Source organism: Lithobates pipiens, unplaced genomic scaffold, assembly GCF_037356315.1.
Source record: "Lithobates pipiens isolate NorthernLeopardFrog02 unplaced genomic scaffold, aLitPip1_a1.2 Scaffold_18, whole genome shotgun sequence".
NCBI classification, from domain to species: Eukaryota; Metazoa; Chordata; class Amphibia; order Anura; family Ranidae; genus Lithobates; species Lithobates pipiens.
Genome location: NW_027507758.1, coordinates 480,498,116 through 480,524,677, shown reverse-complemented (window position 1 = coordinate 480,524,677; position 26,562 = coordinate 480,498,116). Strand labels below are relative to the sequence as shown.

The 26,562-nt window shown below is 43.0% G+C and overlaps 1 protein-coding gene across 1 annotated transcript; it reads left to right on the top strand.

Annotated features, from left to right (window-relative positions):
* The first annotated feature begins 1,478 nt into the window (after positions 1–1,478).
* POLR2D (RNA polymerase II subunit D) lies at positions 1,479–22,010 on the top strand. The gene is made up of 4 exons (XM_077488397.1): positions 1,479–1,612; positions 14,913–15,093; positions 16,900–16,995; positions 21,603–22,010. The coding sequence occupies exons 1-4, from the start codon at positions 1,540–1,542 to the stop codon at positions 21,679–21,681; spliced, it is 429 nt and encodes a 142-aa protein (XP_077344523.1). The 5' UTR covers positions 1,479–1,539; the 3' UTR covers positions 21,682–22,010.
* The last annotated feature ends 4,552 nt before the right edge of the window (positions 22,011–26,562 follow it).

Sequence of the window (26,562 nt, the reverse complement as noted above, 5' to 3'; positions counted from 1 at the left end):
ACGGCCCAAACGTTCGGAATTCGGCGAACGCACGAACGACCGATGTTCGAGTCGAACATGCGTTCGACTCGAACACGAAGCTCATCCCTATTCTCAAATATGCTGCAGAAATCTCCCTCCACTGAGTCTGGCTGCATCCATTTTAACTGTGGGCAGCTGAAGCTGCTGCCTGTTCACTTCCATGATTTACAGAGGCACACCTCCAGCTCTGCAGCTCTCATTGGCCCTCTTACGACTCAACCCGACCCCCCTTACTAGCAAACTTTCACAAAAGTGAGAGAGAGAGCTGTGCATGATGTCATAAGCCTAGGCTTTTTACCAGACAAGAAACAGGAAGTGGGCTGTATAAGGTATTTACTGGCAAAAAAAAAATATTTTACTATCCAAAGTTAAAACAACAAGAGCAGGAGATTTAATAGATGGAAAGATGAAAAAAATTACTGAAGGTCCGCTTTAAGGCTTTACCCCCAAACCATTTTTTTTTTGCGATACGGCACTGCGTTACTTTAACTGACAATTGCACGGGGTGCAATGCTGTAGCCAAATAAAATTGATGTATTTTTTCCCCACAAATATAGCTTTTTTTTTTGCCACATTTTTATGCCTCCCCACAATGCCACACCCCCTAATTATAACAAGACTCCGCCTACAGTCAAAAAAAAGTGTTCCTATACATTTTATGACAATGTTGGCAACTATGCAGTAGATAAAATAATGTGCCCTCATTGGTGTCAGCGGGAGAAATGGTGTTCTACTGTTAGTGTTAAGTGGTAGGAATGTTGCCTCGTCTATGGTGCCAGTGGGAAGAATAGTGACTCATATCAGTGGGAGGTATTATGCCCCATTGTTGGCATTAGTAGAAGTAATAGTGTCTTGTTGTTTATATCAGTGGGAGGAATAGTGTGCCCTCATTGGTGTCAGTGGGGAAAACAGGGCTCCAATTGGTGTCAGTGAAAGGAATGGTGCCTCTGGCTGGTGTGGAGACCACTGCTGTATACATTTCATAGCTACAAAAGCGGATTCTTTAGGAGAATATTAGAAGAAGGTGGAAGGCACAATGACATTTGTAACATATAGCTTTCATCTTTCTCTTTCATCCATACTCCTGAAGAAGCTATTTTTGTAGCTGTGAAATGCGTAGAGCGTCCTCCACATCATCGACTGCTGTATATAAACATAATCCTACACGATCTAGACATAATGAATTGATGTAAATGGTGTGGTGGATGGAGGATATATGGATAGAGGGTGTGTTTGACTAGACTGTTCATGCCTCTATATGTATTTATATTGTTGTGTTCACCTATGGACATTGAATAAAATGTATTATTTAAACATCACATTGTGTGGTGCCTTTGGTATTTTTCATTCCAGAGCAAAACAGCTCAGATTTCTGGCAACCATAGAGAGGACATAGAAGGGGGTGGAGCGGCCAAAAAGAGGCACCGGCAGGGGGGGGTATGCGCTTTCCGGGAAGACAGCTCTATGGTATATTAGTTACTTCCGCTTCCTCGGTGCTCTACAGCCGGAAAATCAAGTATGGCGGCCGGTGGAGTGGAAGTTCGTTCGGCTGATGTGGAGGAGGACGCATCTCAGTTACTGTTCCCCAAAGGTGAGAAGTGGCGGTGAGGTCACAGGAAGATGTGTTGTGATAGAAGGAGTGCTGATTCTGTGTGCCTAGGAGACAGGCAGCTCCTGTATAAATGGCGCCTTGCTGTGCTGTTCTCGGTAGTGCGTGCTCCTGGACATCTCTCCTCTCCAACTTCTAGATCTGCACATACAACCTAATTGTGCGATCTTTTATAGGGATACCAACAGCTGTATACGAAGGAGGCCTACCTGATTGCCTACTGATAAACGGAATAGATTTACAAATCTGATTGTAATGTGTGTAGTCAGCAGCTCCAGGATTCCCCTCCTTGCTGCCACCAGAACACCACCTCATGTTAGGATCCCCATACACGTTACATTCTTTGTACAATTCGCTTTAGATTTACCAAAGCTATGTAACACAAGGGTTTAGCTCATCCAATTAGGCAGACCGATGCACTGCATCAGCATTTTTCAAGCAAGGTGTCTTCAGGGGCAAAATGCAGAGAAATTGCCCAAAAACTGTATACAATCCTGTGGGTGTATCAAGCCTGCCAATTAATTACACAAGTTTATGCACCATTACAGCCTTCCACCTGCATGTCCTAACAACCAATAAGGTGATCGGTTGATAAGGAGGATGTTGGCCACCTGCCCCTCTTCTTCAGCACCAGGGTCACAATAGCTGAGTGAGGGAGAGAAAAGAGGGAGAAGAGAAATATGTATTTTTTTTTTTTGCTTTGGAATAATCACCACTAATGTGTCCTATGCATATGGATGTCTTGCTACAATATGCCAAATTATTTGAACAAACTAATGGGGTAGGCAACTACATGGCAAATGGAGAGTTTGATATAGAAAAACTTTAAAATAATGCAGTTAGTTGGGTGGCAAAAATATGAATGCAACCTATACGCTGGGGGGGTGAATCTCTGGGGGAATGTAGGATGGAAAAGGACCTGGGGGTCCTAGTAGATGAGACTTGGCAATGGCATGCAATGCCGAGCTTCTGCAAGTAAAGCAAACAGAATATTGGCATGCATTTAAAAAGGGGATTAACTCCAGAGATGAAACAATAATTCTCCCGCTCTACAAGACTCTGGTCCAGCCACACCTGGAGTATGCTGTACAGTTCTGGGCTCCAGTCCTCAGGAAGAATGTGCCGGAGCGAGTACAAAGAAGAGCAACAAAACTAATAAAGGGACTGAAGGACCTTAGTTATGAGGAAAGGTTACAAGCACTGAACTTATTCTCTCTGGAGAAGAGATGCTGCTTGAGAGGGGATATTATTTCAATATACAAATACTATACTGTAGGGATAAAACTTTTCTGCGAAAGGGAATTTAATAAGACACGTGGCCATTCATTAAAATTAGAAAAGCGGGTTAACCTTAAACTGCTTAGAGGGTTCTTTACTGTAAGAGCGATAAGGATGTGAAATTCTCTTCCACAGGCGGTGGTCTCAGCAGAGAGTATCGATAGTTTAAAAAAACTATTAAGCACCTGAACGACCACAACATACAGGGATATACAATGTAATACTGACATATAATCACACACATAGGTTGGACTTGTGTCTTGTTTCAACCTCAACTACTATGTAACTATAAGGTGTGGTGTGTGTGTTTTTTTTTTTTTTTTGAATGGGGTGCCTTGAGATTGTGTGGCATTTAAAAGGGTGCCTTGACAGGTTGAGAGACCCTACACTACAGCATAGTTGGTAGAGCTAAAAGAGATGGTACAATCAGATTATACAGAATCTCACATTTTTGTAAATATTTTATTATATCATTTCATGTGACAACATTGATGAAATTACACTCTTCTACAATGTAAAGTAGTGAGTGTACATCTTGTATAACAGTCTAATTTTGCTGCCCCCTCAGAATAACACACAGCCATTAATGTCTAAACCGCTGGCACCAAAAGTGAGTACACCCCTAAGTGAAAATGTCCAAATTGGGCCAATTAGCCATTTTCCCTCCCTGGTGTCATGTAACTCGTTAGTGTTACAAGGTTTCAGGTGTGAATGGGGAGCAGGTGTGTTAAATTTGGGGTTATCGTTCTCTCATACTGGTCCCTGGAAGTTCAACATGGCACCTCATGACAAAGAACTCTCTGAGGATCTAAAAAAAAGAATTGTTGCTCTACATAAAGATGGCCTAGGCTATAAGAAGATTGCCAAGCCCCTGAAACTGAGCTGCAGTAAGGTGGCCAAGACCATACAGCGGTTTAACAGGACAGGTTCCACTCAGATCAGGCCTCGCCATGGTCGACTAAAGAAGTTGAGTGCATGTGCTCAGCGTCATATCCAGAGGTTGTCTTTGGGAGATGGATGTATAAGTGCTGCCACTTTATTCAAGTTAAAAGATACACGACCACAAAATATACAGTTATTTCCCGAAACATACATCCCAAAAGCATCCCCTTCTTCCCCATCAGTCCATTGCACCCCCAATACCCCCACCCGGGAGTATTAAATACACAACTTATCAAAACAAACCAAAAACCAAAATGGGGGGGGGGGGGGGGCAAAAGTGACCTTTTCACATTACAGCAAAAAAAAACTAAATTAAGCGATCATCTCTTCCATCCATACATCTTTCATCCCTCACGCCCATATTTTTCCATATCCTTACAAATTTCCTATATTTATATATATTTATTTTATAATTTTTATTTTCCTCTTTCTTTATCGTGTCTTTAACTGTTTCCATCCATTCCTTTACTGTAGGTGCTTCTTTCCTCTGCCATTTATAAGCAATCGATTTTCTCCCTTGGAAAAGACATCTAATTACTGCTATGAGTATCTCCCAACCCATCTTCCACTTCTATCAGACCCATTATACAGATTTTGGCCTCTACTTCTAATGATGTCCCAAATACTTGGTTTATTTTCCTTTCCAATATCTGTATAACCTTGGGCATCGCCATAACATGTGTATTAGGTCCCCTCTTCTATCTCCACATCTTTGGCATTCTGCGTCCTGTCTTCTCCCAAACCTAAACAACTTAAGGGGAGTGTAATATGACCTATGTATCAAATACAATTGAGATATGATTTGTGAGGGGGATAATGAGACTTTAGCCCCCAGTGCCATAGCTCACTCCCACTGTTCATCCGACATTGGGCCCGCGACTCTCTCCCACTTTACTCTTTTTACGCTCTATCTCTCCCTCTTGTTCTGCTCTCTTTATATAGCCGTAAATATCTGAAATGACTCCTTTCGATGTCTTACTATTTATAATATTCCTAAGTGCAGGCATCTTACTCCACTCCAATTTATTTCCTCTAAATTGTACCTCCAATGCATGTTTAACTACCTCAGTACAGTGCAGTTACACCCCCTTACTGACCAGACCAATTTTCAGCTTTCAGCGCTCTCACACTTTGAATGACAATTACTCAGTCATGCAACACTGTAGCCATATGAAACTTGCGTCCTTTTTTTCACACAAATAGAGCTTTCTTTTGGTGGTATTTAATCACTAGTGGGTTTTTTTTTTTTTGTGCTATAAATAAAAAATGCCGTAAATTTTGTGAAAAAAATGCCTTTTTCTTTTTTTCCATCAAAATTTTTTGCAAATTAGTAATTTTTCTTCATAAATTTTGGCCAAAATTTATACTGCTACATATCTTTGGTAAAAATAACCTAAATTAGTGTAAATTATTTGGTCTTTTTTAAAGTTATAGAGTCTACAAACTATGGTACCAATCACTGAAAATTGATCACTTCTGATCAGGCCTTCAATACATCAGGTGTATCTCATTTCTTGAGACTCTAACAAGTCAGGAAAGTACAAATACCCCCCAAATGACCCCTTTTTAGAAAGTAGACATTCCAAGGTATTAAGTAAGTAGCATGATTTTTTTTTTTTTGTTGTAATTTTTTCCCACAATTCTTTGCAAATTGACGATTTTTTTTTTTTTTTTTTTTTACAAAATTGTCATATTATCAGGTTATTTCTCACACACAGCATATGCATACAACAAATTACATCCCAAAATACATTCTGCTACTCTTCCCGAGTACAGCGATACCACATGTGTAGGACTTTTACACAGCCTGGCAACATACGAAGGTCCAACATTGAAGAAGCATCTTCAGGCGTTTTACGAGCATAAATGACACATCTCATTTCTCAACCACATATTACACTTTTGAAGGCCCTGGAGCACCAGGACAATGGAATTGCCCCCAAAATGACCCCATTTTGGAAAGCTAACACCCCAACGTATAATCTGAGGCATAATGAGTCTTTTGAATGGTTCATTTTTTTCCAGAAGTTTTTGGAAAATGTGGGAAAAAATGAAAACGCATTTTTTTTTTTTTACACAAAGTTGTCCATTTATCAAATATTTCCAACACATAGCATGTACATAGCAAAGATGACACCCCAAAATACATTCTGCTACTCCTCCTGAGTATGGCGATACCACATGTGTGAGACTTTTATACAGCCTGACCACATACAAAGGCCCAACACTGAAATAGCATCTTCAGGCATTCTACGAGCATAAATTACACATTTCATTTCTCAACCACCTATTACACTTTTGAAGGCCCTGGAGCACCAGGACAATGGAATTGCCCCCAAAATGACCCCATTTTGGAAAGCAGACACCCCAACGTATAATCTATGAGGCATAATGAGTCTTTTGAATGGTTCATTTTTTTCCAGAAGTTTTTGGAAAATGTGGAAAAAAATGAAAACGCATTTTTTTTTTACACAAAGTTGTCCATTTATCAGATATTTCCAACAGATGGCATGTACATAGCAAAGATGACACCCCAAAATACATTCTGCTACTCCTCCTGAGTATGGCGATACCACATGTGTGAAACTTTTACACTGCCTGGCCACATACAAAGGCCCAACATTCAAGTAGCACCATCAGACGTTCTAGGAGCATAAATGACATATAGTTACCTGGCAACCTATCATTTTTGAAGGACCTTCGTATTTCTAACACATAGCATGTACATACCAAGAATTATAATCCAAAATAAATTCTATTGTGGAAAGGGTAAAAAAAAAAAGCATTACCTGTGTAGTATCCACCAGAGCGCTGGTCCAGGCAGCAGGCAGGGATGTGCTTAGCGACAGCAATGGTAGTTATCAAGGCAGCCGGCAGGAATATTGTCTATAGTCAGCACAAGGATATTGTCAGCATGGCAGTCCATAGAAATTGTCCAGACAGAGAGAGCCATAATATTGGTCCTGGTACACCGTTACCTGCAGACACTCATTATCGCACCGCTCTCCAGCCCTTCATAAACATACTGCCTCTTGCTACAGCTAATTATTTGCATAGTCCAGGTAGCGGTGTGGTCCGTTCATGCGGCAGGCAGAGGCATGGTGGCAGTAAGTCAGCGGCAGGCTCAGGGCCGCAATCACGTAAGACCTGGGCACAGGGGTAGAGGCTTCGACCCTCCCAAATCTCTATGAAGCCTCCGGACTCCAGACCCTATTCCGAAAACCGGAAGAAACAATAAAAATTGTTTCCTCCATCCGGAAAAACATTTCTGGAGCCCCTCACATGGGAGACCCCTGTGTCCTAGAGTAGCAGGGCAACAGATCAGTCTAAGCGGTAGGCAAAAGCATAGTCCATAAAACAGGCCAGGGTCAGATGACGTGAAAGCAGTCCAAGCGGTAGGCATAAGCGTAGTTGGTAAAACAGGCCAGGGTCAGTTCACGTGGAAGCAATCTAAACGGTAGGCAAAGGCATAGTCACAAAACAGGCCAGGGTCAGTTCACGTAGAAGCAGTCCAAACAGTAGGCAGAGGCATAGTCAAAAAACAGGCCAGGGTCAGTTCACGTGGAAGGCAGTGGCATGGTTATTTGGGGAAGCATGAAAAATGGTCAGCACAGATAATGAAAATGGGGAAATGGTTAAAAATATGGGCTAATATTTTAGGGATGTATGATAAAGTTTGAAGCATTCACCAATGCAAAGGCCAGGTTGGGAGGGACAATCGGGACAATGGTAGCTGGTATCTTTTCTAAACCCTTTTTTGGTGCACACGCGACATTTTTTTTGCCGTCTTCGGCCTGTTTCAGATGCTGGAATTCTGAAGGGGAAGTGGCGCTCACGAAGTCGGCAAACAGCCTCAGAGCGAAGGTCAACTAGGGGGGGTCTTTGTTGATAGATGAGGGTCATGACAACTTCTTCGATGAATTTTAGGAAGGGGGCGGGGCTTTCCATGGATTTGGTGTAGACTATGTAGGAATTATAAATGGCCAAATGGATTAGATAGATTGCTACTTTCTTGTACCAGAATCGGGACCTCCTTATTGACAAATGGGGCTGAATCATTTGATCGTTGAAATCCACTCCCCCCCATGTAGAGATTATAATCTTGGACACACGTTGGCTTTTCAGTGGGACCTCGTCTTCTTTGAACATCAATTGTAGTGTCCTCATGGATGGTGGACATCATGTACACGTCCCTTTTATCCTTCCACCTCAAGGCCAGCACTTCGTTGCATCTCAGTGATGCTCTTTCCCCCCTTCGCAGCTTTTTGTTTGCCAGTGATTGTGGGAAGCCCTTTCTATTTTTTCTGCAGGTTCCGCAGGCAAGGGTTTTTGCAATGTATAAGTGTCTGAAAAGGGGCAGGCTGGTGTAAAAGTTGTCAAGGTATATGTGATATCCTTTGTTCAGAAGTGGGTATGCCAGGTCCCATACAATCTTTCCAGTTGTGCCCATGTAGGCCGGGCACTCAGGGGGCTGGAGCTGGGAATCTCTTCCTTCATATATGCGGAACGCATACAGATATCCCATGGCTCTCTCACATAGTTTGTATAATTTTATTCCGTATCTGGCCCTTTTGCTAGGTATATATTGCTTTATTCCTAGCCGGCCTGCAAAGGGTACCAGGGACTCATCGACACATATATTTTGATCGGGGACATAGAGTTCTGCAAATTGTTGGGAAAAGAAATGTATCAGTGGGCGAAGTTTACATAACTTGTCATAATTTGGATGATTGTGGGGAAGGCACTCTGTGTTGTCGCTAAAGTGAAGAAAGTGCATTATCTTCTTGTATCGGGACCTGGACATTTCGGCAGAATACATACCCATGTGGTGGATGGGTAGGGTGGACCAATAGGCATGTCCTTCATTTTTTTTTGTTATCCCCATGTTCAGGGTGAGGCCCATAAAAATTTTGAACTCCTCCAAATTGAGATCTCGCCACTCAAAGGGACGGGCATATGATGAGTGGGGGTTATTGGCAATATACTGCTGGGCATATAAATTTGTCTGGTCCACAACTAATTGCAGAAATGTGTCGGGCAAAAACAGATGAACAAAATCGATCTCTGAAAAATTTTGGGTGTTGGTCTGCACACCTGGCTGTGCTGTGAAAGGGGGAATAATTGGTGATGCCGAGTTGGAAGGCAGCCATGTTGGGTTGGCAAGACCATCTGGCATAAATGTAGAGGCCCTGGCTCTTGGGGGATGTGACACTCTAGTAGTCGGATTGGAATTTCCTATGCTGGTACTCAGGCGTGATGTGCCAGCACTGGTACTGGGTCTGGGCAATTGTTGGTGAGGCCCATCGCCGGCGGCAAAGCTGGTACTAGGCATTTGATCCCGGGGCCTAACGCTGACAGCAGCGCTGGTACTGGGCCTGGGAATTTGTTCTTGGGGCCTATTGCTGGCAGGAGCTCTGATACCGGGCCTGGGAATATAATCCGGGTTTTCAGAGGGCCTTGCCCTTTTAGGAGGGACCCATTCTTCCTCCGAATCAATTTCCGATTCACTATTCGGGTTAAATGCCGAATTTGATTCGGAATCAGAATCGGAATTGGAATCTGATGAGAATTCCCCGTTGCTCTCATCGGTCATGGAGAGGATCTGGAACGCCTCCTCGCTGGTGTATACTCTTCTGGCCATGGCGCTGATGGCTGTGTGACAGGTGACGTTCACTGATGGGCTGTGCGATGGGTGGCAGGTGATGACGGTGTGACAGGCCACGGATTGTGACGGGTGATGGTCACTGATGGCTGGCAGTCACTGATGGGTGATGGTCACTGATGGCTGGCAGTCACGATGGGTGGCGGTTGATGGCTGGCGCTCACTGATGGGTGACAGGTGATGGGTGACGGCTAGCGGTCACTGATGGCTGGCGGTGACTGATGGGTGGAGGGTGATGGTTGGCGGTCACTGATGGGTGACGTGCAATGGCTGGTGGTCACTGATGGGTGACGTGCAATGGCTGGTGGTCACTGATGGGTGACGTGCAATGGCTGGTGGTCACTGATGGGTGACGTGCAATGGCTGGTGGTCACTGATGGGTGACGTGCAATGGCTGGTGGTCACTGATGGGTGAAAGGCGATGGCTGGCGGTCACTGATGGGTGACAGGCGATAGATGGCGGTCACTGATGGGTGACAGGTGATGGCCGATGTGTGACGGCTGGTGGTGGCTGATGGATGGCGGGTGAAGTCTGGCGGTCACTGATGGGTGACGGTTGATGTCTGGCGGTCACTGATGGGTGACGCCTGGCGGTGGCTGATGGGTGACGTCTGGTGGTCACTGATGGATGACGGGTGACGGATGATGTCTGGTGGTCACTGATGGGTGACGGGTGATGTCTGGCGGTCACTGATGGCTGACTGCAGGCGGTGGCTGATGGGTGACGGGTGACAGCTGGCGGTCACTGGTGGGTGACGGGTGACCGCTGGCGGTCACTGATGGGTGACGCCTGGCGGTGGCTGATGGGTGACGGTGAAGTCTGGCGGTCACTGATGGGTGACGGTTGATGTCTGGCAGTCACTGATGGGTGACGCCTGGCGGTGGCTGATGGGTGACGGGTGACAGCTGGCGGTCACTGGCGGGTGACGGGTGACAGCTGGCGGTCACTGGCGGGTGACGGGTGACAGCTGGCGGTCACTGGCGGGTGACGGGCGACAGCTGGCGGTCACTGATGGGTGACGGGTGATGGGTGACAGGTGCACCGCTGACGGTCACTGATGGCAGTCTCCTATGTGACAGGTTCACTTTATTGGGTGACTGTTGGGTGACAGATGACAGTGGGGGGGGGGGCGATCTGACAAGTGTGGTGTTGGTGTAGACACTACAGAACACAGATCGATAACTCACTGCTCCAGGCTCTTCTCTCCTCACACTGGAAACTGTGTGTGAGGAGAGAAGAGCTGGTAACAGGCAGTTACCGCTCTGTGTTTACATTTAGTGATCGGCTGTGAAAGGTTCACAGCCGATCACATGGGTAAACAGCCAGCCAATGGCTGTTTACCGGCATCGGTGACGAGCAGTGTTCCCGGGGAACACGCCGCCACCGATGTGAACGAGCAGCGCGCTCCCGATCCCGCGCATGCGCCGTTTACAGGCGACGAGCACTTGCTGTGATCGGCCGTGACTTCATCACGGCCGATCACGTGGTAAACAGCCATGACCAATGGCTGTTTACCACCCTCGGTGGTGAGCGGTGTCTCCGTGACGCGCCGCCACCGAGGGAACGGGGATGCGCGCGCACGATCGCGCGCATACCCTCTTTAAACGGGAGGCCGTCATATGACGGCCTCCCGCCACGAGAGCTGCGCCGCCTGGCCGTCATTTGACGGCCGGCGGTCGACAACTGGTTAATTTGCATGTAATTAAAAAAAAGTGCGACCGGGTACTTCATATTCTTCCTTTTAGTTCCTGAAAAGTTTTCAACCTCCCTTCCTTATACAGTTGTGGTAGGAAGTGAATACCCCTCCGATCCCATTCTTCTATTTTCCCCATTTTCCTAATTTCCACTAGATTTTTATTTTCCCAAACTGGGAAAAATTCCGTGTATCCACTATATCCCAAAATTTGCCTTTACCGACTCCCAACATTTTACCATCAGTTGAACTGTTGGGCATCTGGACCTAAATGAGTCGGCCTCCACAACTGTATTATGCGGGGTGTCATTCACTAGGAGCTTATTTCCTGTCTCCTCTTCTACCGTTAAATTACTTCCTTTCATATACTATAGTTGAGCTACTAAGAAGTAGTATCTCATATTAGGTAGCGCCACACCTCCCAATTCCCTTGATCAGCTCACCAGGAAATCACCAGGCCATCATCTGTTTACTCTGCTCTGTCGGCAGTCATACAGTCCCGCCTCCTCCATTGGCATTGAACCAGCTCCTGTGATAGACAGAACACTGGTTTAATGCCAGTGGCGGGACTGTGTGTGTGACGTTGGCCGAGAGGAGGTTACGGCTCAGTGGTTTCCGGTTGCACTTGTTCCCCTCTGAGGTACGTTGTTGGCGTATAACACGCACCCACAATTTTTCCCTCCTATTTTCAGGGGACAATTTGCGTTTTATACGCCGATAAATATGGTGGTATGTTCAGATGGTGTCAAGCGTGTGTGGCGGCAACCAGGTGAGGAGTACAAAGACAAGTGTGTTTGGCCTACAGTCGAGCATGGTGGTGGGAGTGTCATGGTCTGGGGCTGCATGAGTACTGCTGGCACTGGGGAGCTACAGTTCATTGAGGGAACCATGAATGCCAACATGTACTGTGACATACTAAAGCAGAGCATGATACCCTCTCTTTGGAGACTGGGCAGCAGGGCAGTATTCCAAGATGACCACTGCCTTGCTAAAGAAGCTGAGGGGTAAAGGTGATGGACTAGCCAAGCATGTTTCCAGACCTAAACCTTATTGAGCATCTGTGGGGCATCTTTAAAGGGAAGGTGGAGGAGTGCAAGGTATCTAACCTCCACCAGCTCCATGATGTCATGGGGGAGGGGAAGAGGACTCCAGTGGCAACCTGTGAAGCTCTGAACTCCATGCCCAAGAGGGTTAAGGCAGTGCTGAAAAATGGTAGCCACACAAAATAATGACACTTTGGGTCTAATTTGGACATTTCCACTTTGGGGGTGTACTCACTTTTGTTGCCAGCTGTTTAGACATGAATGGCTGTGTGAGTTATTTTAAGGGGAGAAAAATTACACTGTTATACAAGCTGTACACTCTGTTACATTGTAGCAAAGTGTAATTTCTTAAGTGTTGTCGCATGAAAAGATATAATAAAATATTTACCAAAAAGCGAGGGGTGTACTTACTTTTGTGAGATACTGTATGTGTATGCTAAGCTTTAAAGCAGATCTCAACCTTTTTGCCTTTAAAATTCTGCACAATCTTGAGGCACCACTTTCTAAAATGTACAAAATTAAACAAAAAGTTTTACATATTGCCGCAACATCCACACATGTAGGATAGCTAACATGATTTTTTATTTTTCCAAACCAAAAACACCTTTGCACTCTGGACTAGTACTCCAGTGTTTCTTCTCTCCCTTACTCTGCTAATGTGACCCCAGTGCTGAGGGGGGAACATGGATGCTGTGCAGACACCCAATGTCCTTTTTATCAACCAATGACGTAATTGGTGGTTAGTATGCTAGTGGCTGAAAGGTTGTAATAAAAAGTGCTAGGAAAGCCGCACTCAGATATGTAATAGGTTGCTGCCACCCTACAAGCTCTCAACCCCCACCTAGAGGCTGTGGATATCCAGCTGTTTTATAAAATAATGGGGCTCTAGGCGCTACCTCTAGGGGATATTTTATGGGCTAAGCCCGTAATTTATAGAGATTTTCCAAGTCCCCTTTGCTAAATGAGATCAGTGACCCACCTCCACCGAGGAAAGGCCCTGAAGTCACTCTGGTGTTGTCTTTAGCGGGCTACAGTGTCCAGGTTAAGGCTAGTCCGATTTGTGTATAGTATTCCCCCTATAATTGGGCGTGTGTGCGGTAGGTACTGAAATGTGAAAATGATAACCAAAGGTTGGGTCACTGATCTCATTTAGCATAGAGGACTTGGAAAATCTCTATAAATTACGGGCTTAGCCCATAAAATATCCCCCAGAGGTAGCGCCTAGAGCCCTATTATCATTTTATAAAACAGCTGAAAGGTTGTAATGCTGCACAGTAAAAGGCATATGGATATGTTTTATAGCAGGATGTAAAAAATTATTTATTTTTTCCTCCGAACGTTTTGGTTTTAACTGTTTGTATAATAATAGTACAAAAAAATAAAAGTGATGCTACCACCAAAGAGAGCTTTATTTGTGTGAAACAATATAAGATACGCTTCATTAGTGTACAGCAGGGATATGCAATTAGCGGACCTCAAGCTGTTTCAGAACTACAAGTCCCATGAGGCATAGCAAGACTCTGACAGCCACAAGCATGACACCAAGAGGCAGAAGCATGATGGGACTTGTAGTTTTGCAACAGCTGGAGGTCCGCTAATTGTATATCTCTGGTGTACAGTGTTGTATGACCACACAATTACCAGTTAAAATAGCACAGTGCTGAATAGCATAAAATGGCCTGGTCATCAAGGGGGTGTTTAAAATAAATGTAGTGTAAATGCAAGGACTGCCATTGCTGACTTTCTTCTGTTTGAAGCTTTCCATTGGGATCTATTTATAGTCCATTTGGAGCCCAGGTGCCTCTTCATGGTGACCCTGGAGCTGTAGGGGTAAATGGGAAAACTGTGTGGGCACACACTGGGTCATGGGATGGGGGTAGACATTGCCAAATGTCCTATTAAATCCGAAAGAAAGGCATGACAATAACTTTCCAATTATTTGGTGGGAGGGCACTCTTCTCCCAGCTGGCGCTTGTCAATTCTGGGAGCTATGGGCACTGGCAGGGAATACATCACAGCTTCCTGATATACAGCACCATTGTTAGATCCACTGATTTACAGAAAAGAGCCAGAGCTTTGCATTCACGTGACCACATAAACAAGAATGTATACAGGGCAAGTCTGAGCCAAGGAGAAGCAACATTTAACAGAGTAGTTATTTCAATGCCTTCTACTGTAACATCTTTGCTGCTACAGCTGTATCTATAACAGCAGGGCAGTAAGTGGCTGCAAACAAGCGCACATTCACAACAGCAGCCATCAGCTCTTTTTCACTTCACAATCTTATAGCATGTCCCCCTGGGCACTGTGGTACCTCGTTTCTGATGCTATGGCACTACTGCACCCTTTAGTAATGTGGCAGCTGAGGAGAGGGACCACAGTACTTGGCAGAATGTGTGCTTGTGTATGGGGTAGGTTTAAAAAAAAAAAAATTCTTTCATTTTTCTTTTGAAATTATTGTCTTAGAATTTTACCAGGTGTATGAAATGTGGGTAGAACAGAGGAAGTGTGTGTGTGTGTGTGTGTGTGTGTGTGTGTGTGTGTGTGTGTGTGTGTGAGAAAAAAATTAAACTGTTCTGGGTATGGCTGCATCTACCAGCACATCAAAGTGCTCCACTTTTCATGTGACTCATGCCTGTCCATTTTTATTTTTCCCCCTGCAGAGTTTGAGAGTGCAGAAACACTGCTGAATTCAGAAGTGCACATGTTGTTGGAGCATCGGAAACAACAAAATGAGAGCGCAGAAGAGGAACAAGAGTTGTCCGAAGTATTTATGAAAACTCTCAACTACACAGCAAGGTTTAGTCGATTCAAGAATAGAGAAACCATTGCCAGTGTCAGAAGGTACATGCAAAAATGTTTTTAAACTTACCCCATACACACCCATACCAATCCAGAATATCCTGGTAGTTTGTCCTCTGTAGTGGGTATGGAGTCTAGTTGAGCCTGTGATGGGGAATATAAAACTGAATGTAGACACTAAAGGATGATTGAACTGCCCTCAGGCATCTGTGCTAAGCAGCAAATCCTACAAACAAGCATCAACCAACCCCTTAGGAAAATTGGCAAAGCTTTATAGTGACCTTTTACATTGGCCCAGGAAACTGGCATGAGTAACAGGTACCATATTAACAAAGCAGATAGACCTGTTTCAGTTCTTTCTGGGCCACCCATGCCAGTTTCTATTTTAGAGTGAAATGGATTGCAGGAGTTTTCAGTATGGAATGTTGCAAGATTGGACCTGGTCATTTGGGGTGTGCCTCTGTAACTTTTAGAAGAATGGGGCAGGATTTATGCTTTTGCCACTCTTTAATTCTCCCTCTTATGTTGACCAATGCGTTAAGGCACTTTTGACACATCTGTTGCTGATTTATTAAGCCACTAACAATATGACAAGTTTTCAGAGCTTTCCAGTTGCTATTCCTGGCAATGAGCCTAGTGGATAGATTGCTCTTTATACATTAGACCATTGCATTAGAGCTGCATGATTCTGGCCAAAATGAGAATCACAATTTTTTTGCTTGGCATAAAAATATCACGATTCTCGTGACATAAAATCTTTCACATTATACAAAAAACTGGGCTAACTTTTTTTACTTTTTTTTTTTTTTTTTTTTCCTCCCCATTTAAAGTGTAATTTGTTTCCCAAAAAATTGCATTTGAACGGCTGCTGCACGAATACAGTGTGAGATAAGATATTGCAACAACCACCGTTTTATTTTCTAGGGTCTCTACTAAAAAGAGAGAGAGATATTATGCATGTGTGTTTGGGGGTTCTAATTAATTTTCTAGCCCCAAAAAAATAATAATTTTTAACTTGAAACCAACAAATGTCGGAAAAAGATTTGGTGCTTTAAACTTCTCTCATTTACACACCAAAGTGTATTCCTTTTGTTCTAAAGGACAAATTGTTACAATGTTTATACTTAAGTTCCACTGCTAAAGAATGTTTTGATTCTTGGCAGACTTCCCATCCAATCCCCCCCCTTTTTGCTGTCTGCTTCAGCAGAGCAGAGAGAATTCTCTGCATAGAAAGAATCTGGAAATTCTTTGTCAAGATCGCAACAGGGGGGAAAAAAAAAATCACAATAACAATTAATGATTAATCGTGCCACTCTGGTAAGCATCTAATACCCAATGGGCCCATTAACATTTACCATCTTTCTTGTGACGTGCACAGTGCTTTGTTATACAGAATGTATGTTTTGTTTACAAAAGGTATTGTTATTGCACTCCTAAACCATTTTGTTTTGTAGCAATCATTGTTAGACATTTTACTAAGCCTGCTTGGATTGTGAACTGTAAAAATAAATGTATGGAGAAATCATATTTTTTTTAAATGAGACGGGTTTGTTTGTAGCCTTTGGGTTTCAGCAAAGTAAACCAAGTTTGAACGGATGTTCTGGCTAACAGACTACTTTGGTAATCTATCATAATGCCCAGAATCGCTGATAACATGGTTTATGCATTTATTAGATACATGTTGACTCACATCTTCTATGTATCAAGAAACAGGTGCTTAAAATCTATGCATGTTGTAAATCTGCATTTTTATGTGTTTTGATAAAAAGATGTGCAGAGCTAATATGAACACCATTATAGGACTAACTGATTTAGTGTTGTGACATGTAATTTTCTTTCCCCACACAGCTTGCTGTTGCAGAAAAAGTTGCACAGATTTGAGTTGGCCTGTTTAGCCAACTTGTGTCCAGAAACAGCAGATGAGGCAAAAGCACTGATTCCTAGGTATGTATCTTTGTAAAAAATACTAGCCTATCTCTCATAGCTCACAACCATGTCTCAGTCCCATTCCCTCTAGCCTTCTGTAGTATACATTCTATAAAGGGGGGGGGGGGGGGGTGCAGTTGCAACAATAATTTTTAGGCAGGGTTTACACTAGTTTTGCATGTGGCTCACGGCAGGGGTCCGGTGCATCCCCCGTTCATTATTTCAACCCAAATTTTGGGCTGAATTCGGACCTGATACAGACCAAGAGATTCATAGGGCTCCTGTGCAGATTCACACTGGATCCACAGTGGAGATATACGAACTGGCTCCATAGAGAGCCTATCAAAATCTCCTGCTATTGCGAATTGAATGTGTGAACCCAGCCCTAATGTCTCCCACCTTTCCTAAGGTGTAACCTTGAGGAATATGTACAATGAAGTTCGCTTTCTCTCCCCCTAATACTATGAGCATGTTTATTCACCATCCTCCTCTGTTATTGGCAGAAGGCACAATCACATCAGCATGTATATCTTACCATGCTCTTAATCAACAGATTGTGCTGGGAAATGGGGAAAGAGGTCAGCTCAGATGATTAGGCACTTCCAAAATGTTAAGTAGGGAATTCAACACCTACTATAATTACACAAACAGTGCTGCATGTCACTGGGAGTGCAAAGGTTACCCAAAACTAAACTTTGTGCAGATGCCCTAAAGAGATCAATCATTATCCTGTTACTTGTAATATGTCTTTGTGGTATCCAGACTGAAAAAGGAGTCGGTAATAGGAGGAGGGTAATAATCCAGGATAATTCCACCCAGTACCAGAGTGCTTCAAAAAAAAATGTTTTTATTATTTTTTTGTAGCATCTTCTCTGTATTGCTGCAGAAGCTTTGTCTCTTTGACAGCTTTCTGGGTGTGGTTATTTTTAGCCTGGCCTTTGGAGTACTGCGTCTGGACCTCACTGGACTGAAATTGTGGGTATAGTCAGGAAGTGGCTTTCAGGCAATGAGTTTATGCATAAGGTGCTTTCCAGACCCTGTTCTGGTAAAAGTTGGCTGAAAAGGACTTTCCAGATCTGTCTATCTCTAACTCTCATCATATTATATATTTCTTTTTTTTTTTTTTAGTTTAAACAAACATGTTTTACTTGCCTGCTCTGTGCAATGGTTTTGTACAGAGCAATTGCAATTCTCCTCATCTTGGGTTCCCCACTGGAGCTCCTGGCTTCTCTCCTCAGTGTACCACCATAGGAAGCCACATCCTCTAGTGACACACCTGCAGGCTCGATCCTGAGCCGCACTGTCTGTGTCCAGTGACAGTCACTTGGCCTTGGCCCTGCCCCTTCTCACTCATAACAGGATTTGATTGACAGCAGCAGGAGCCATTGTCTGCACTATGAGGCAAGAGAGAGCGCATAGAGAGAGATGCTGCTCTCGAAGGATGCCAAAATCCTTATTAGGATGATCAACAAATGAAAGCATATACAGCACACTGAGCACCGCGTTAACACGTTTCACGCAGAGAACAGCCAGGCTATATATGTTTTTATTTGTTGATAACCCTAATAAAGATTTTGGCATCCTTGCAGCCATTGCAAGGCAGCCACTGGAGTGTTCAGCCATTTTTATTTTCCCAATCTGCTTCTAACCTCAGCTTTGGCAATAAAAATCTGTAAGCTGATTGGTTTCTATGCAGAAGTGAGCCTGATTTTGCGCATTTCAGCTTTAATAAATAAACCCATTTGGGTCTTCGATTTGAACTGTCTAGTCCAGGAGCCTTCTAACTTTGCTTTTGAATGGGAATCGCAGGCCTGAGGGTAGCCTCATTTGAGGCAGTCTTATTTGACTTTAGATTTCTACAATGCAGCATTTTTTCATCATGGGAAAAGTCCCATATGGTGTCTGTACAGACCGATTTGTCTGTCACTGAGAACCATGATTCTGTTTCTGGAGTCCAAGTAAGTCCTCCCTTCCTATCTTAAGAAGGAACCTCATGAGAGACCGGGCAGGAGTCTTGGTCTCTTGAGAACCCTCTAGAACTTTACAGTGTTGTGAACCATCATACCGGAGGTCATCCTATCCATATTCTGTCGGCCAATGACCTGGTGGTGGTATACATCCTCTGTCAGAACATCATTCAAACTTGTAAGCCATGTACATTTAAGGGGTAGACGATTGGCGGTCAGACTTTCTCAACCGCCAACATCTGGTTTGGAAGGAGTGGTTCTTGCACCTAGTGGTGTTCCCAGGACCAGTGTGGCAGGTTGGGTATGGTGGATGTGGATCTCCTGGACTCTGGGTTTTAACAAAATTACAGAAATCCTCAAATGGAAGTAGTGGTTCTGTGGGATCAATGCATCCTGACCTATGCCTTTCCTCCCCTGAAGCTTTCTAGGATTGCACAAGATGGCATTCCAGTGATCCTCATTGTTCCAGTCTGGCCCAGGTGGATTTTGTGTGCCAACCTGCTAAGACTCCTAGGAGACATGTGGGTTCTACCACATCACCAGGATCGTTTGTCCCAAAGACTCCTTTGTAACCCTGCTTCAGTTACTGGCCTCAATTACATAGCTGTTGAAGCCCAGGTTCTGAGGGCCAGGGGCATCACTGAGTCTGTAATTCCTACAATAATAAAATCTACTTCTCGCAAGTACATGAAAGGCATAGTTCACTTGGTATGTGTCTCATGGCTTCTACCCCTTGAGTTTCTCATTGGGATGAATCCTCTTCTTCTGCAGAAGGGTCTGGACCAGTATCTGGCTCTCGGCACTGTCAAAAGTCAAGTTTTCTTTAGTCATCTTCCAGGACGGCACACCTGAGAGATGAGAGGCTTCTCCCTCAGGCCTGCCGTCCTGGAAGATTTCCCAGAAAAACAGTTACAGGTAAGTAACTGGTACTTTTTACACATTGTGTTCTTTTTAAGAGACCGTTGGCCTCTCAGACCTTTTTGTACAGGTGTCTCATGTAGCCTCCTGCTGTCTGTTTCCCTATCTCTGAAATCTGAATCCTAGTACTATAACTTTTTTTTATTTTTATTATTTTTTTACGGTTAAGAAAAATAGATATATTTGTACCGTCATTAAAAAAAACTCTTCTTGGGAGTTCACTGAGGGACACGGAAGTCTTGAACCTTTGGATTATACTGCAGCCTACGTCAGTACAGAACAATGGCAAAAAAAAGCACACACTTGTAGCCCAGCATTGTAGTAAGTGTTTTTTTTTTTTTTTTTTCCCCTGTTTTGCCCATCCTTTAATTGGATGGCTTTTAGACATCCCGAAGGTTTAGGACTTCCTCTGTTACTCGGTGAATGAGAAAATCTGACTGTAAAATCCTGTCTTTGTGCCCATTGAGTGACAGGTTCCACCCCTCAGTGTTTATGATACTGCTCTTGGTGCTACTTTTCTGAAAAACGTATGCTGGTGATGGGTTATGCTGGGCTGGGCTACAGGTGCTTTGTTTTTTTGTTTTTGCCATTGTTCAGTACTGCTGTAGGCTACAGTATAATCCAAAGCTTTAAGACTTCGTGTCCCTCAATGTACTCTCAAGAGAGGGTTTTTACTGACGGTACAAAAATATATATTTAACTGTAAAAATCATAGCTGGCTGCAGATTGGACTTGAAACATTACATATCCTTTATTACAATTGGTAAACATCCAGAGCATTAATAAAAACGTGTTTTTTTTATTTTATTTTATTTTTTTTTATTGATTTTGTCAAAGGATATTACATACATGTATTAACAGTTACATCTTACGCTTATCTTCATCTTGCATATCTGTGTAGATATTAACGTCAGAGTAAACATTTTTAAACTTCCACAACATTAGCCAAACGGGGCTTACTGATAGTGACCATAAGTCCTTATTTCTTTATTCCTCAACGGAGGAGTAAACCTTTGTCTAAAAGTGTTTTAGGTTACTTTACGTGGACCGCACAGGGTCCATTTTGGTAAATCCCAGTGCAGATCTATTTTAAATTTAGTTTTCTCTATGGCTAAATCTATAGAAAGCATAAGACTCCTGCATGGTTATATGAATGTGAAGGCCCTGACTAAAATATATCAGAGGACCTGGGTTGAGCTCTGTGTGTAACTGATCAGAACAGGCCTGGGGTGACACGAGCCCTTCCTAATGGCTGCACAGTATGACATCATGAAAAAGTGACTAGTTGGTGTGGGCGCAGACTGAAGTGCTGGATCCACTGGTTGAAAGCAATGCCGGTGAGGGACAGAGGTGGCTGAGTTACCTGAAGATGGGTTTTAAAGCCTTTATATATTTTGATCTGTGGACTGTGAGATGAGTCGTCGTCGCACCCCCACCCCCCCCCCCCCCTAATTTGTCTCCCATTTTATATAAGGGCTTGTTTATACCTGCATTTAGCTTCCAGGGAACTTCTGATGTGCATTATTCTTTATTCAGGAGGTGGGCCTTCCTTTTGTTAAAAAAATATGAATAAAAAAAATCTTAGTCTGACAACCAATTTTACTACCCCCCACAGTCTCTAGTGTAAACTAAGCCTAATTTAGTCTGGTGTGTGTTGTGTTTTTTTTATTTATTTATTTTTTCTTTCATTCACCCCTTTTATGTGGATTCCTTTTTAAAACCTTGTTCTTCTTTCTGCAGTCTTGAAGGGCGATTTGAGGATGAGGAGTTGCAGCAGATTTTGGATGATATTCAGACAAAGAGAAGCTTCCAGTACTAAAGAGGGAAATCTCTTGTAAAGATGGACTACATCCACTTTTCTGTGGCTTGTGTTGGTCATCTCCAGTACTCACCTTTTTGCCCTGTCATTCTTTGGACTCGCAGAAGTTATTGATGTATTTTATTCTGTATAATAGTCTTTCCTGCCTATAAAAATATTTTTACATAATTCCTTCTACAATGCTGAATTTTGGCAGTTAAACTGTTCATCTGAACATGGACATTCTGATATCAGACATCAAAACCAAGCTACTTCTTTTATTTAGATACTGGCTATTAGTTTTCATTTGTGTGTGGTTAATTTTTTTTTAAAGTTGTACAGGAAGCTGATGGGTTGTGTTTGCCTACATATGTTTTTTTTTTTTTTTTTCCTCCTACAAACATGAGATTTTCACAGCTAAAGTGAGTTTGGGTTGATTACATATCCCTCCCCTCAAAGGCCAGAAGTAAATAAAAGGCAGATTAAGGTACCCTCATACATTGAGATGGTGCATAAAGAGGTGATCCTTTGTATAGTTTATGTACATCCACTGGGTTCGCACCTATGCAAATTAATTTGCCTAGTAGGAGAATATGACCGTCTCTCTATGGAACCGGTTCACATACCTCCATGGCAGCTGTGGAGCGTAGTGCACAGAGATTCTGCCCTGAACAGGGACAGACGGCGTTGCTGTGCAATCTGTGCCCAGTTTAGGTGTGAACCAATCCTAAAAGAAGAATTTGTGGTAAATTTCTACACAAAGTTCCTGATATGTCAGTCTCTACCTACAGTTTAGGTAAACAAACGGCAATCCTTTCTTATAATGTGGTCTTTGAGATCTGCTTAAGCTATGATAATCACCTTGAGGGAATGTCATCAGTTTTTCAATCTGGGTAAAGAAAGCATTTTCCTACATCTCTACACTACAAATTATTACTCTGGGGCTGTTATAGTAAAATGCATGCAGCACCAAGATGGATAGATTGAAGGAAAGGGGGTGACCTGTGGCAGGCATCATGTGTTCACATAAGCCATGAACCTAGACATGTAAAATCCCAGTTTGCATCTGAGACCATGGATCCTAGATGATGACTTTGCGGCCCCTAAATAAAGATGACGACAGCATTTTTAAACGGTTGTATACCTGCACAAAATTATTATATATTTTTTTTAAACCTGTAAGGCAAAAGGTATAATGAGCTAGTATGCAGCGCATACTAGCTCATTATGAAATACTCTACCTTAGAATAAGGTGTCAGCAGCTGGTCCTGGTCACCGATGAGGGAGTGGATGTTTCCCCTCAGCGTGTCTTCCGGGTTTGTGGCTATGGTGCTACGATGTCATCACTCCCGCCCCTGTCTGTGGGAGACTTCTTTCTGGCAAGGTCTGGTAGTGTCTACGGGATCTTTATTGAGCACTGACATCAGTGGCTGCAGACAGTGTGTGGTTTAGGAGATATTCATTTTACCTACAGGTAAGCCTTATTATAGGCCACCTATAGGTACAAAAAAAAGTGTATACATTCACTTTAAGAGATAGAAACTGAAGCTTGTGTTCTGCTTTTTGGGACCATAAAATATTGTTTAACCTTTTACAGGTTTCACCTGAATTTCTTACAACTTTTAAAATAAAGAGCACATTGAAGGGCTTGGCACAGCACAAACAAAAGTTTTCCCAGCACACTTACAAGCTAGCCTGAAAAAAAATGACTGTGTCTAACAATTTTCTTTAATATCAGAGGTTCTGGTTGCACGTTTGCAGATATATGTGGGAGCCACACTGTTTTATCCAGGCACCTCTGTGAAATGAAGTCCTAACTCTAATTTTTGAGAATCTCCATATTGGAGTATATACAACCATAGATAAATTAAGGGCTGCCAGTTGACAATTTGCTTTTAGTGACAGTCACTAAGCTGCATGTTGTCAAATTTCATGCATAATTGTTTATACTCTGTGCAGAAGATCAGGCACCCCCTGGTAGTGTTGTGCTTTGTCTTATCCCCTGTCACTTTTGACAGCTTGATCTGCTTGTAAGTGCATGAGAACATTATAAATAAAGGCTTGTGAAATAAAAAAGAAAATCATATATGAGAGATTGTGAGTACATGCATTTACTGCATATAGATCCCAAAATACAAAGTTTTTGCATTAATAGACCCTTAATATTTTAAAATGTAATAATCTATGGAAAGTCTAGAAAAATCTGTTTAGTTATAGATACTAGCAGACTGAATAATTTTCACAATGTTCCATCTCCCTGCCTCCCTTATTACAGGTAAGATATTTTGAGGCTTTCGCACTTGCAGCTGTACTCTGTTTATGCACTATATGTGCTTGTTTACACGAGCAGGATGCTCTACTGTCCCTCTGAAAAGTGATGTGGTTAATTGCATTTCAGAGGGCAGTATAGCAGTGTCTGCAAGATATTCAAGAGGTAATACTGCAGCCTCCTGCTACTTTTTTCTTTTTTTTTTTTCTCCTCAACCCAAGGGGGATTTTCTATTGAAATACCATGCCACAACTACAAGTCAAGGAAGTCCTATCAATTTTTGTTACAGACACACAACAGAAAGTGAGGTAAATGCTCCTGTAATTGTCACTGGAGCAAATGATCCCATTAGAAGAGTTGTCCTCTATTTCAGTTCTGATGACAACTCAAAATACTGGACTTTTCCTCAGTTTTATTTCCAATGAATGGTCATTAGGACAAATCAAGTGACTCTCCCTAATGGGGACACAGACAAAAAAAACACTGATAGGGGGGGTTATTATCCCTTAAAGGAGTTGTAAAATCTTGAGGTTTTCCACTTTAATGAATTAAGGTGAACAACCTTTTGTGGTGCAGCTGCCCCCCAGAGCCCCCCTTTTACTTGCCTGAACCTGATTTTTCCAGGGATGGGAACGAGCCCAGAAGCTCCAGCCACTGTCATTGGTCCTCATTGTTTAGATTGATAGCAGCAGGAGCAATTGGCTCCTGCTGGTGTCAATCAAATGCAGTAATATGGGGGGCAAGGCGGAGTCCTGCTGTATGTGTCAATGGACGCAGCAGCAGGACACGGGCGCGTACCTGCACAAGTGCCCCCCCCCCCATTGAATGCGGCTCTCCATGGGAGCACTCGATGCTGAGGAGGAGCAGGAGCTCCTCCGGGAGACCCTAGAAAAGGAGGATCAAGATCTTGTATGCTTTGAAGTGGTTGTAAACCCTCCCTCACAACTTTGTCCCATGTAAATCGGCATAAAAAACCCCTAATGAACACTGCTTGTAGATATCTCCTTACTTGCTTAGTATTGCTGTAATCCTTTTTGTTCTTTAGAATGATGTCACTGAGCATGTCCAGATCTCCCCTGAGTTACAGCACACTCTCTATGTGCTTATCTATCTGTTATCAGGACTTCCTAAGGCACACCACTGAACTTCCAGCAGGCTGCAGAATCACTCAGAGCTTTCTTCTACACACCATGTGACCTCACATGCTGTGTAACGCAGGGCATGGGACAGAAATAACTGCAGTCTTATCAGCTTAAGCTGATAAGACTCAAACAGGCAAACTCTAGATAAGCAGCACAAGTAAATACTATGAAATAAAACAAGTCGGCTATAAACAGGGAAGCAGGGTTGCCATAGAAACGTTGGCTTGAGAAGGAGGCTTGGTTAACAGTACAGGAAGTGCTCAATGTAAGGGCGGAAATACACTCTACTGTGGACTCAGAAAACAATATTTAAGATGGCGCTTCCTAACCCCTGGAAACAAGTTTTTTAAAGTTTCTTTAAACAGTAAGTAATATGTGATTTGGGCTGGATTACAGTGGCTATAGTTTGATAATTAAGCAGCATCAGAGTGGAAGAGTTTAGTTCCTCTTTAAAACGATCAAGAGTTATTAAAATCAATAAAGCAAATTCCTTTATTGATTTTAATAACTTTTGATTGTTTTAAAGCATATGAGATCTTGATTTTTTTGATGTTATCATAGCAGCTCATATGTTCCTATAGGTCAACTTAGTTTCCATGAGCGCTGGATTAGTAATTTATTTCCTTATAGGTTTATTGTAGATAAGTATAACATGTTTATTTTTTTGTTTAAAAACCAAACCTTTACAATCACTTTAATGACATACTCCAGGGATATGCAATTAGTGGACCTCCAGCTGTTGCAGAACTACAAGTCCCATAAGGCATAGCAAGACTCTAACCGCCACAAGCATGACACCCAAAGGCAGACGCTTGATGGAACTTGTAGTTTTGCAACAGCTAGAGGTCCGCTAATTGCATATCCATGACATACTCCATTAACAGCATTCAGTGAAGTTCCTTTTTGCACTTTATATTTTGCAACAAGTATATTCTGAAATTGATGGTAGCACACTTATATGAGAAGTGTGGTTGCTGCTGCAGTTTAATCACTTGTCTACCAGGGTACATTTAAAAACCTTACAATATACAAGTGGTTAAATCAAGCTTTTAACTGCAGCAGCTGTGTTTTGCGGGCTCTCTCATTCCACTGGGGAGCCCCGGACCCATGGAAACCCCTTCCTCAGAGTAACCAGAAGGAACTTGGCGAACATTCATACTCCGAAACCTCCTGCGACTAATGACCCAAAACACAATATGTATTACGTCACTTTTGGAGTCACGGCTGTCATTCTTCAGCTAGTGTAGCTGAGGATGTAGGTGTTCACACATGATATATATGCTTGAACAGCTGCATTGTAGCAAAGTAGAGACATTGGGGGGTCTAATAGACCCCCCACTGTGTCCATAAAGAGTGCCTGTCACCCGCCCATACTATCACATAAGGAGTTTGTAAGCCCCCCCCCCCCCCCCGTGATAGCAATAAAGTAAAAATACAATACAAATTGAAAGCAACCCTGCACACACCCCATATAAAAAGCAGCATAGGGCA